The 12,907-nt window shown below is 30.6% G+C and overlaps 1 protein-coding gene across 3 annotated transcripts; it reads right to left on the bottom strand.

The window, feature by feature from the left end:
- Positions 1-6,123: 6,123 nt before the first annotated feature.
- On the bottom strand, positions 6,124-8,878 carry LOC110673724 (glycine-rich RNA-binding protein RZ1A). Of its 3 annotated transcripts, XR_002498529.2 has the most exons (5): positions 8,716-8,878; positions 8,236-8,354; positions 7,315-7,865; positions 6,786-7,089; positions 6,124-6,700 (listed from the first exon to the last, which is right to left on the bottom strand). XR_002498529.2 is itself a non-coding variant. In XM_021836906.2 (4 exons), exons 2-3 carry the CDS (start codon positions 8,344-8,346, stop codon positions 7,332-7,334), a joined length of 645 nt encoding a protein of 214 aa, XP_021692598.2. In that variant the 5' UTR covers positions 8,347-8,354; positions 8,716-8,878; the 3' UTR covers positions 6,124-6,700; positions 7,315-7,331. The 3 variants fall into 3 exon arrangements, 2 of the variants coding, with proteins under 2 accessions (XP_021692598.2, XP_021692585.2); XM_021836906.2 differs by lacking the exon at positions 6,786-7,089; XM_021836893.2 differs by lacking the exons at positions 6,124-6,700; positions 6,786-7,089 and having other exon boundaries at positions 7,145-7,865.
- Between the last annotated feature and the right edge of the window lie 4,029 nt (positions 8,879-12,907).

The following is a 12,907-nucleotide window of genomic DNA, read 5'->3' as shown; positions in this document are numbered from 1 at the left end:
ATTAGTGCAATTAAGGCCTGAAAATTGACCATTTGGGCAGCAGTTAGTGTTTTGGCCATAACTCACTCAAAACAGGTCCAATTGACCTGAAATTTTGACCATGAATAGTTAAGACCTATATCTACAAGTCTTATGAAGACACCAAAGCCCAGAAATGACCATAAGCAAGTCAAACAGCTTACACAAGTTCGGGTCCAAAAACTGGCCGAACCTAAAATGACCTAAAGTGACCAATTTTGATGCATTTTGACCAGCAATAGTAAAATGACCATAACTTGGTCTGGTAAACTCAGAATGACCTGAAATTTTGCCCCGCGTGCAATAAGACATAGATCTACAAGTTTGTAGTTTTGACCGAAACCCGAAAACTAAGGAAACTAGGTCGTCCGGCTAGGTCAAACTAGTATCTCGGAATCCAGAAAATTGCAAGAAAATGCAATATACATAGAAATGAATTTGGTAACATGTACCAACCCTAAAAGACTATTGAATATGACATATTAGTAACATTAACACCTAATTTACCTAGAACTCATCGAGGGTCAACATATTAGGTTGACTAAGCAAATAATAGAATTCAGTGAATTAATTATCAAGCATTATCATTAGAGACAGTTTAAATGAGTACTGAAACACTTTAAATTGTGTTTCTCAGTTAGCAAAGACTCAGGGAAAGGGAAGGAAACACTGAGTCAAGGTCAGGAAACAGTTATCAGAGGTTTGTGCACAACAGTTATTTCTTTTGAATTTTTCAATTGAAATAAATTATGACTATTTGTATATTATTGTTTTCAATTATGGAAATATGTTTGAATGGATACTTATTGCTTGAAAAGCATTGTAAATGGTTTGAAACTGTGGAAAAATTGATTTAGTGTGATTTGTGAAAATTAAAGTTAATTATGAATTGTGTTGTCATCTTGTGAATGAAATTATGACTTTGGAAATTTATTGGATTTCTCACGAATCATTTGAATAAAATGTTTGGAATTGATTTTGTGTTCACACTTAGCATGACAGTATCACATTATTCTTCCTCCATTTATGGGGTTGAGATCGTTTATTTTCCTCCCTCTCTGGCTTGCCAGTTGAGGTTGAGATCGGATGAGTACTCATTATATAGCTAGCTTCCTCCCTCATTGATTTCGATTAGTGGGGTTGAGATTGCTTTGTCGTGGTGTATAACGCGGCATTGATCGGAAATTTGTGTCATGGCTAAAGTTATGTATGAATTGGCAACACTGTGTTCGTAAATTATTTGACTAAATTTTGTTATTATGAGCTTTGATAAATTGTGAAATGGAGTTCAAATTCTTTATGACATTCATTATCTTGAATTTAACTATGGTTTAAGTATCCACTACTTATATGACTTATGATTTGTGATTTAAAGTTGTATTTGGTTAATGTTGTGCACCACTGAGACATTTTCTCAGCGATAGCTTTTCATTGCTGTTGCAGGTAGACAGACGGATAGGGCAGCAGACTAGGCTGCTAGTGCATTCAGTGAGAGATCATCGAGTATATTGAGTATACCACATTTTGCATTTTGTACTGTAATGTATGTTCACTGTATGTATATATTGTTCTTGATTTTGAGCAGTTGTAAATTAAAATTGTACATTGAAGTTGTAAAATAAAATATGAGTTATTTTGACTTGTAAAATTTGTATTATATTTCTTTTATCTCATCCTTTGAAAATACTAAAAAATTATTATGGATTTGAGTTAAGAAATATATTTGAACTACTTTTTACAGGTTTTCTGAAGAACTGTTTTGTTCAAAATACAGATGGATCTCCGTCAAAATTTTTATAGAAATTCTTAATAATTCAAATGTGTTAGCTGTTTCCCTTCAGTTCAAAAAAAAAAAAATTAACACCTGTAAATAGTGCTCACCACTATAAAAAGAAGTAAGAAAAGTTTTAAAATCCCTTGTAGTGTATTTAATGAGTTATCAGTAGACGAAGTTGGTAATTCATTAGGTATACTACGGGATCATGTTATGCCTTACAGAGGGGTAGGGTGTGACACTTAATCTTTTAAAAGTTCAAAATATAGAAAAAAAAGAGGAAGAAAGAGAGATAAATTCATGTTTTAAATCGTACTACTATCACCGAAACTGTGTAATTAAGTTCTGATTTATTTACTATTTTAATACAGATAAAATAGTTCAAAATAATTTTTATGTGTGTGTGTGTATATATATATATATATATATATATATATATATATATATAGAGAGAGAGAGAGAGAGAGAGAGAGAGAGAGAGAGAGAGAGAATATTTTAAATTTATTTCTCATATAGAATTAACTTCATTTTTTATAAAAATTATATTTTAAATGCAAATAATTATATTTTATAAATGCACTTTTTATTTTGATCATATCATAATCTTATATAATAATATAATATTTAATAATATATTATTTTATTATATTGAGATCATATATTTAATATTCTAATTTTATTTTTATACAAATTAACTTTTTTTAAAAAAAATAAACTACAAGTGACTACATTTTATATATTGATTATATTATGATTTTAAATAATATATTCTTATATATTATTTTTAAAATAATCATAAATAAAATAAATATATTTATAATATTATAAATTACAATTATTAATATAAATATTTTTGTAAATGAGTTAGTACACGAATTTATGAACGAACCTTAAAATGAGCTTATTTACGAACTTATTCATGAGCAAATCGCGAGTTTGTTTAACGAGTCAAATTGCGAGTTTGTTTAACGAATCAGATCGCGAGCCTATTCAACGAGTTAACTCGCGAGCCTGTGAAAGAGTCGAGCTCGAGATCTCGAACTTTAGCTCAGCTCATTTATTAAATGAGCTTAAAATTCTAGCTCGAGCTCAACTTATTTAGAAAATGAACCAAACCGAGATGAGCTTTTATCAAGCTGAGCCTTGAGTAGGTCACGAGCGGCTTGGTTCATTTGCACCCCTAAAATTAGGTTATCAAGTTAGATTGATTAAAATGAAATAATTCTAGAGACTTATATACCAAAGTATAAATTTTATTTAGACTGCTTAATATCCTAATAGTTAAGTATTGACTTAATTTAAAGTTTCAAAAATTATAGAAATTAATTATATGATTTTTAATTCCTATAGGGTCATTTTGCAATTAATCAATTTAATGGGTTTAATTATAAATTTTGGCTTATGTAAAAGGAGCTTGTCTTCTTTTTCCCAAACAAGGAGCTTCATTTTCACTTTTGAGGTGGCACTCAAAAGCTTTGAATTCTCTAATAGGGTCTTGGAGAATTTCCTCACAACCAGTCTGTGTGCATACCATTGGAGGCCAGACATTTAAACAGCCGGTGGTTTACTATAATCGGCAAATTCTCAAAAAATTTTAATTGATGTAATTTACTCAAAATAAATTTTAAATACCACCATTCCATAATTAATTAGAGTAAATCAATTGGGTTTATTTTTCTGCTCAATTTGTTGTGCAATCAATGCTTCCTTATAGCTAGGTCTTGTATTGAAAAGATCAATGCTTTGATATTCTAGTCAACTTCCTGAATCGGAGGATGAAGAGCTGAAATTAATGCTCAAGAGTCCAATTCCATGATTGCTGATGAAACACCCATATCAGTAGCTAGCTTATAAGCTTCCAACATAGCCCTTGCCTCACCTTGTAAAGCAGAACAGAAAACTTTTTTCACAATCCCATCAACTAAAATTATGCACTACCACAACAATCACTCCAAAGTAGGATCATGTTTTCCAAGCAACATCTGAATTAAACTTTAAAGTATCTCCAGGAGGAGGGGACCACCTTTCCGAGAGCACATTCCTTCTGAAAATTCTTGGAACATTTGTCTGCATCTCATAGGCATTATGCACTTCTGCTGAAAGTTTTGCTATACATTGGGTTGCCTTCAAAGGATCAGGATCTAAGTGAGCAAATACAGCCCTATTTCTCCCTTTCCAAATAACTCAACAAGTAACAGGGACTGCATTATTTAACTAAACTTGATCACTAACTCTGACCACCAGTGAGTAAAGGAGGAAAAACCTGTTGGATTTGGTTTGTATGTAATTGGACTAGTAAACCAGGTACACGTTCATGCTATAACACTATCACCGGACAATGACATATTCTCGCTTTCAAGAGTGGAGCGATGAAACTATAAGTATATATTTAATAATATTATATTGCATCAATTATATGCTAATAAAACTAATATTTTAATAATATTTTCATGCATCTGATTAGGATTAATATTGAAATAAAAATGCATATTTACCAACATTTATTTATTTGTTATATTAGGTGTTTCATGAGCTATTCATCGTTACACTTTGATGCGTGTATATATATATATATATATGTGTGTGTAATAAGAAAGTGTTTAATTTAATTGTTGGATATAATTAATAATGGCAAAAAGATTTTTTAAGCCTCTGAAAATTACTCTTTGAGTCAAATAAACTCTTTGTAATTTAGTTGATCCATTTAAGTCTATAATGAATACTCTTAGAGTTAAATAAGTTTTTATCAATTTAATTAATTCATTTAAACCTCTTATAATTCAATTTAGTTGATATATATAAACCCTTTAACAATTACTATTAGAGTCAAAATGTTGAAAATTTCAATAAAAAAAGCCTAATCTCTATTGCGTGATTTAGACGTGATAAACGGAAATTTATTTGACATCCATTTTTATTACATAACTTAAGAGTTAAAACTTTCTACGGCTCTCTCACTCTTTCTCTCTATGACTTAATTTCATAAATAGAAGACAAATTATTGAAAATATTGGTGTTGTACGTTTTTATTGTCATTCAGTATGCCTAGTGCTGAATTTAGTACTTTTTGAAATGTTATGTGGTAGATACAAAGAAGAGCTTTTAGGCGCTACATGACTTAGTAGCACTAAGCATGCTGGACTCATGTTTAATGAAGCGCACACAGCACAAGTGAGGGCTTGTAAAAGCAAATTTTCAATTGATATGAGTTTAAATGAATCAATTAAATTAATAGAAACATATTTAATTCTAACAATAATTGTCGGAGGCTTAAAATGATAAATTAAATTGATAAGAACTTATTTGACTTTAAAAGTAATTATCAGAATTTAAAAAGATCAACTAAATTAATAAAAATTTATTTAATTCGAAAAGTAATCATCATGGAGTTAAAAGGCTTTTTACCATTAATAATTGATAAGCATTCACATGGTTGAATCAATTTACTTAGTGAACTCATTAAAAAGATATTTAGTAGAATATTTACAAGCTGCATTTTCTATTAGTTATATAATATGAACTATTCATAAACTGAAGGAGTGTTCATTTCAATTGTTAAATGCAGCTAATAGTTTATGAACATCCAAATAATTAAATTAAAGTGTTTGATAACAACTAATAAGTAGTTGATATGTATTTTATTATTTATATCAGCTTTAATTATAAAGCTTCTCTTCGACATCAATCTAACTTTTTCACTATCTGATAAAAATAACCTTCGTGTAACATCGCAACGCTGCACCAACACATTCACAACACATATTCAAGAGTTGCTTGGACCAACACATTCACAACACATATTCAAGAGTTGCTTGGATGAATCTTCAATATACATAGTCGTGGACACTCTAGGTGCACTAACATTGCAACAACATTCACAACACATATTCAAGAGTTGCTTGGATGAATCTTCAGTGTCCACCAAATTTTAAAAAAAAAAAAAAAAATGTATTGCCTATGGTTTTTAACAGTTATTAGTTGCGTGTTGTTTAAGTTAATTTTTTATATTCTTTAATTTATTATTTTTATCTATTTAAAAAATAATATAATATAATAAATCAATAATTATATATTTATTTTAATAATAAAACAAATAATATAATATAATATAATAAATTAATAATTACATATAATAAATTACATAATATAATAAATTAATAATATTATATTTATTTTAATAATAAAATAAATAAATTAATAATAATAATTAAATATAATTTTACCAAACATTTAACATAATTTAACTATTATCGATTATTAACTATCAAATATCAACTATTATCTAAATTAAACAAACCCTAGAAAAATCACATTTTTTTTACAGATGAAAATTTAAATTATAAAAATTTTCTTTTTCATAACAAGGTTGTTTGTCTATCACCTTAACAATACACATTCAAGAAGCACATCCAAAGAATGATTTCTTTCAAAGGTGCTTCACAGAGAGAGGAAAAAATGCAGCATTCTCCAGCAGAAAATCTAAAGGATATTCCCTGGGTCAGAGCAAAAGAGAATTGATACAGAAACCAAAGTCCAACCTGAAAGGACGATAAATATTTATCTGCAAACAAAGCCAAGACACCAAATGCAGGCATGGAAACAATGCAAGAACAAGAATCCTCTACCCAAGAAGTACAGAACAAGCATCCATGAGACAACGAAACAGAAGACAGTAGTTGCAGAACTCGTTAAGAGCTTCGAACAACCTAACAAGTGTCTATAACGAATGGAACTCTTGCATGTTTTTCATCCATACGCCGTGTAGAACATGATAGTGGCCTATATTTCAGTAAAATCGTAGATAGCTCGTGGCAGCCCAAAGGACTTTCACTAGTTAAAAAATGATGTCCAATTAGCAACAAAGAAACCCAATCATGCATCCAAAAAGGCCATAAATAGCCACGCATCCTGCCAAAAGGTTAATAATATTAATAGCACACAAACCATAAATTAACAACTCGCACGCAGCCAGTATAAGGAAAAAAAGAATTACCCGATCACATCCAATATAACAAGACACTGAAAAACAGGGTAACCCAAATAATCATCTATGTATCAGACAGCTTCTGTTCCTCAGTAGGAAAAGGCACACTCCCAATGATGGGACACTCACCATTAGTACTCCAAATGCCCATCCAACAGCAAAACACCTCTCATTACTGTAATTGCCTAGGCAAGGTGGTGATAATAGTTTCAAAGCTGCTTATGTATAAAAGTCAAAAGTAACCCAGCAGCAGTGATGGCATTCAAAGAGAATAAGACCCAACTCGAATGCGCATGTCAAGCAAGCATAAGATCTATCAGACCAAAACATGAATGTCAGCATTTTAGGAACCCAAAAACAGTTGAATATTTGCGCCAAGTTTAGCACTAAATGAAACTGATTGATCCAGTAAGACAAGACACCAATAATAATAACATGTCCACAATAAATTAATAATAATAATAGTAAAACAAAAACCTTCAACAATTCACAGACAGTAGCACCAAGAGTTCCACTTCCTCAGTATTAAGTGGCATACCACAATCAGGAGTACTTCTATGCAGCACGAAATCCTCCCGAACCGCGACGTTCATATGGTCCAGACCGGTCACGATTATATCGATCAGTTCCTGGATTTCCACGGTTGCCAGCATCCCTGTTACGGCCACCAAATCGATCTCCATTTCGATCAGGACCATAACGACCCCCCCCACCACCACCGCCACCGCCACCGCCACCACCACTATACCTCTCATCTCTGCCCCCATACCGACCTCCTCTTGCCCCTTCACTTGGACACTCCCTAGCAAAATGTCCAGGCTTACCACACTTAAAGCACTCCCCACCACCACCTGTGCGTCTGCCTCCAATGTCACGGTTCTGATCACGATCCCTCCCACGCTCACGGTTGCGATCACCATCATGATCTCTGCCTGAACCTTGGTGAGGCTGGGCTTTATCAACAGTAATAGTTCGCCCATCTAAGTCCATTCCATTCATTGCTTCAATAGCATCTTCCATTGCTTTCTTCTCATCAAAAGTGACAAATCCAAATCCACGAGATCGTCCAGAGAACTTGTCAACAACTACCTAAATCAAATTAAAAAAAAAATACAGATATTACCTCTTTCCTTATGGTATTAACAAGCTCTAAGAGACCAGCAACTCAACTAAGCCTTACTCACAACCTAGTTTAGATCTATAACACCAAATTTGTAACTAACCCATTATCTCATTTCAAGCATATTTTTCTCTCCTCGACTATCTGCGCATAAACCGACTCCATTCCAATAACAAAGGGAATACAAGCCATAACAAAAATGGAGAGGGGACTCTTTTTCATTTTCATTGTCATTCTCACCAAATAACTGTACATAAAATGTCTAACAAGTAAAAGAACAACCTATACCAAGAACCAACAAAAAAAGTAAAAAAAAAAAAAAGAAAGAAAATTGATTACCTTGGCCTCAAGAAGATGACCAAACTTTTCAAATGCCTCTTTCAGGCCTCTATCAGATGTAGACCATGAAAGACCACCAATAAAACAGCGGTACTCTACCTCTTCTGCCATATCCTAAACTGCATCATATATTAATCGATGAAAAAGGGTAAGAGCAAAGATGGGTAAATCTTAAAATTATCAAGAAAAAAAAGGGAAAGAAAATAAATATGGATTCCAATATCATAAAATTCAGCTAAAAAACGAGTCCCCCTATTGTCAGAATTGGCTAATCTACGATTCAGTAGACAAAAAGAATTTCTGTAGATAGATCTGATAGAAAAAACACAAATTCAATCGCTATGAAATATAAACAAAATTAATATATAAGAGGAGTCGATCTAACAAGGCTAAAATTTGAAAAGAAAAGGAATTACTTCTTCTGAATGAAAAAATAGCAAAAGAAAACAATAATGATAAGAAGAGATCGAATCGGCTTACCTAAAAATTAAAACAGAGCGGCGAACACTTTTCTGTTGGGTTTGCCTTAAAGTAACGCGAAAACACAGAAAGGAGAAGGCAGCGTACCCTAGAGAGTTAGCGATATACCCAGTCAACCTTTCTACGACTTTATTTGGATGAATACAGGGCAAATTCAAACATATAGAATTATTAATATTTAATAATAATATAATATCAAGCTTTTTTCTATTTTCACTCATATAATTAATATAATTAAAACCCATTCTTTTGTTAATATGCCTTTCACCCATATGCGATATCAAAAGTTAAATAACTCATGTTACAAAACTATTATTAAAACTAATAAATTTTACTTTTTCAATGCATATTACTAAGAGTGTAATAGGAAGTTAATAAATAAAGTACAATTTAAAAATATATATAATTTGAGACAAATGAAAAAGGAAATTCAATATACCTTTATGCAATGGATGGACTATAATATATTTATAATTTATTTATAATTTATCTATTTATAATATTATTAATCTACAATCTATACAAATATGAGAAGGAAGAATATTAACTTTGCTAAAAATACCTTTTATTCTTTAAATTAATAATAAATATATTTTTATTATTTAAATTAATTTTAAAATTTGAATATATTAAAATTTCTTAATGTTACTTATACTTAATTTCAATTAAATATAAAATTTTATAAAAATTAATTAATTAAAATAAGAAATTAATAAGTGAAAAATAAATATATAATTAATCTATAATCTATATCTATTTATCTATCTATTTATCTATAATCTATCTATAATTTGTAGGCCAAATGATGCCAATAATCCAAACCTTTGTGACTTTTGGCATTTTAATCCAATTCTTTTAATTTTAGACCAATTGTCCTAATTTTCAAAGTTGGGTGAAATTTTTTCCAAATTTCAAATTAAAATTGGGGGGAGTGTAGTTTTGTTAAGGTGGAGGGACAAGTAGAATCTTTTTTTTTTTTTTTATGTGGGTCTCATTTGCCACTTAGGATAACTATACTCCACCATGGTTGAGCTAAATTAACCTAACTTGACTATGGTCAAAATGCTAACCACATTTAACTTAAGTAATTAAAAAAATAAATATGAATAAAATACAAATCCCTAAAACTAATATGTGCAAAGAACAGAGGGACAAGTGAAATCCCTAAATCCCCATCGTTTTTACTGAGAAGAACGAGAGTGAAAGATAGAGAGAGAGGCAAAGGGTAGCGTGACAAAAAGCGAAGGAATCTTCATTAGTTGAAGGCGGTAACAATTGTGGACCCAGCAAAGTGGAAGGTCGATTGTTGGTTTGGGACTTCACTCAGTGTATCGAGGTGTGGTGCGGGTGGTCCACATGACAAGGATAGAAAGTGAAATTAGTGGTAGTCATCACTTTGATAAGCCAAATGAAGAAGAAAGTAAGTGATTAGAGGCAGCTTTTGAAGACAAAGAAAAAGATGTACTTTTATATTTATTTTGAATCCCGTGCATACATATCATTTAGTGAACTTTTGGATGTATGCTATAAGTGTATGATAAATGCATTTATGCAAGTTGATTTGGTTATTCCATGAAATTTGTTTGTTTTTCTATTGATGTGAATCATATAAATGCAAAAGTAGATGGAATGGGAACTATTTGCATGCTAAAGTTAGGGTTTCATGCTATGTAGTTAGGGTTTATGCTGTCGAACCATTAAATTAATACATTTATATCTATCTCTCTAGTTTTTAATTGCATTAAAAAAATATTATATAATTGCAAATGTCCTGTTGAGATTCATATTGGTGAGAGATTCACTGAGGGACCAGTCACTACAAAAAAGGAGGTCAATCTCGGCATTTGAATGGAGGCAGTTGTAAAATATGCCCGTTATTAAGAAAATGTCCCCTCATACCTGTGTTTAGTGAAGGCGAAATAAAAACCACCTCTATATAGATACAATTAACAGAGGCGCGATCTGTATATATAACTACTCTAGAGACAGTCTGTAGAGGCAAAAAAGAAATTGCCGTTATCTCTTATACTTCGAAAGGGAAAGTTTTACATGCAAAGGCATTATCAATTATTATAGGAGAAACCTAATAGCAGTATACCATCTCAACCTAATGTTATCCTTTCAAATCCCATCTTCTTATCGACTATGATTATACAAAATAATAAATCAGTTGTATCTTTTTTTCATATTTGGGTTTGATTTCTGATAAGCTAATTTCATTATTCTATATTTGATTTTTGTTCTCCTTTTTTAACTTTGTCTTTAAGGTTTATGGTTGATTATTGTTATTTGATTAAAACCAAGTTAGGGTTTTAGTGTTACATTAATCCCAATTCTTGTGTTCAAAATCTGGGTTTGTTTTTAAATTATTTTTTTCTTTCTATTCATATATTATTGATGAGTATTTATTTTGATGGGTCTCAATTTGATACTTTGTATCATTTTTATTCTTTATTTTGAGAGCGTAATTGCATTGCTTCAATTCCTATACTATTGGGTGAGATTGGGAGATTTGGTGTACATCATGATTTTATCATAACCTTGTTCATTTTTTTTTTTTTTGCTTTATTTAAGATAGTACTCTGTTTTTATTTTTATTCATTGTGAAGTTTCCAAAATGATTTTTGAAATTTGCACTAAATATATAGTTCAAGAAATGGTTTAGATTGCCCAAATTAGTGTTAGTTATCATCAAAGTTTTTGCTACATCATTAAAGTTTTTGCTACCTCATTCATGTCCTTCTCTAGCACATGTTAGAATTTGTGATTTATTGTTATGACTATTTTGATCAGTTATCCAAAGGAAATCCATGCTTTGAGGAAGTGAAGGGAATATATTTAGCAACTGAGATAGGAAAAAAATACAAGCTTTAAAAAATGTGTAAAGAGAGAGAGACAAAAGGTTGTGACAATTATTTAGAAGGGATAATGTTTAGATGGAATATAAAAGACATTGATGTATAACGCACTCCTGCACAATTGCTAATAGGTTGTAACAACTATTTAGAATTTGTGTTTGGATGGAATATAAATATTGATATATAGGACACTTCGAAAAGCATAGATTCCTACCATTTTAATTTTAGTTGGTTTTTATTTATAAGAATTTAATTATAATTATTTCAGCTTTAGAATCCTATCATGAATAGCTTATTTCTTTTATTAAATAAGTCCTATAATGCCATGAGAATTAACTCCTAATTTTGTATTATAGTAGAATATGAATCCAAAAGAAATTATATAAAAAATTTTGGAGCACTAAAGTATAATTTGTTGAACCCATGTGCTTATTATCATATGATAATATTTAAATTATATACCTTTTTATTTAAATCTTTACCTACCAAAATTGACACATGGAGGCTCATTGAAATTGCTTATTATATGCTAGCACCTTTATATGATCTTGGAATTTGAATGCCATAGGCATTATGCTATCAAATCATAACTCTCTCTAAATGGATTAAGTGACTAAAAGGTAAATTATATTAAAGAATTCAGATCAAATAAATAAAACAAAGCATAGGTAAGGCTAGGTTTTTTTTTTCTTTTCTTTTAGTTTACTAGTTATATGATTTATGATTGCATTTTAGTAATTGTTGAAACTTTGAAAAGTTATTTGGGGAAAATAAAAAAAAATTGTACAAAATCAAGCTAGAAATGTCATACTTTGAAGGCAAGGTTCTACAAGTATAAGGATCCATTTAAAATATTTTACTCAAGAAGTTCTCTTTGATAAGTGCATAATTTATTAATTTTATTCCGATCATATTTAGTGTTTCTAGTGTGTTTTTATGCATAATTCAGTTGATTAAAGTATATTTATCATTTAGGCATATTTTTAGATAGTTGTTAGAATAATTGTGTTAAATGGAGAAATTTTCAGCATTTGACATTTGCTGTATTTTTCAGGTATTTCTAAAGTTGTGGGTCTCCAAATTGAGTGCTGTTTAATCCATTGAAAAGCTAAGATAGAGCACTACAAATGATAAAGAGGGACCAAAGCCCAAATCAGTCTCCAAGGTTAACAAAATAAGCTATGGATCTATTACAAAAGCCCATACTTGATGTGTCACAACTAGTTTTAGTATTTATTTTGTATTTAGAGTTTCAGACATCTAAATGAAGTAAGGCCAAGCCCAATTAAACCTTAAGAGCTACCTCTACAACTTCTATGAAGGGCTAGAAGCGA

This window comes from Hevea brasiliensis, chromosome 6, assembly GCF_030052815.1.
Source record: "Hevea brasiliensis isolate MT/VB/25A 57/8 chromosome 6, ASM3005281v1, whole genome shotgun sequence".
Lineage (NCBI taxonomy): Eukaryota > Viridiplantae > Streptophyta > Magnoliopsida > Malpighiales > Euphorbiaceae > Hevea > Hevea brasiliensis.
Note: the sequence above shows the minus strand (reverse complement) of the source record. Positions and strands in the feature narration are given on the sequence as shown.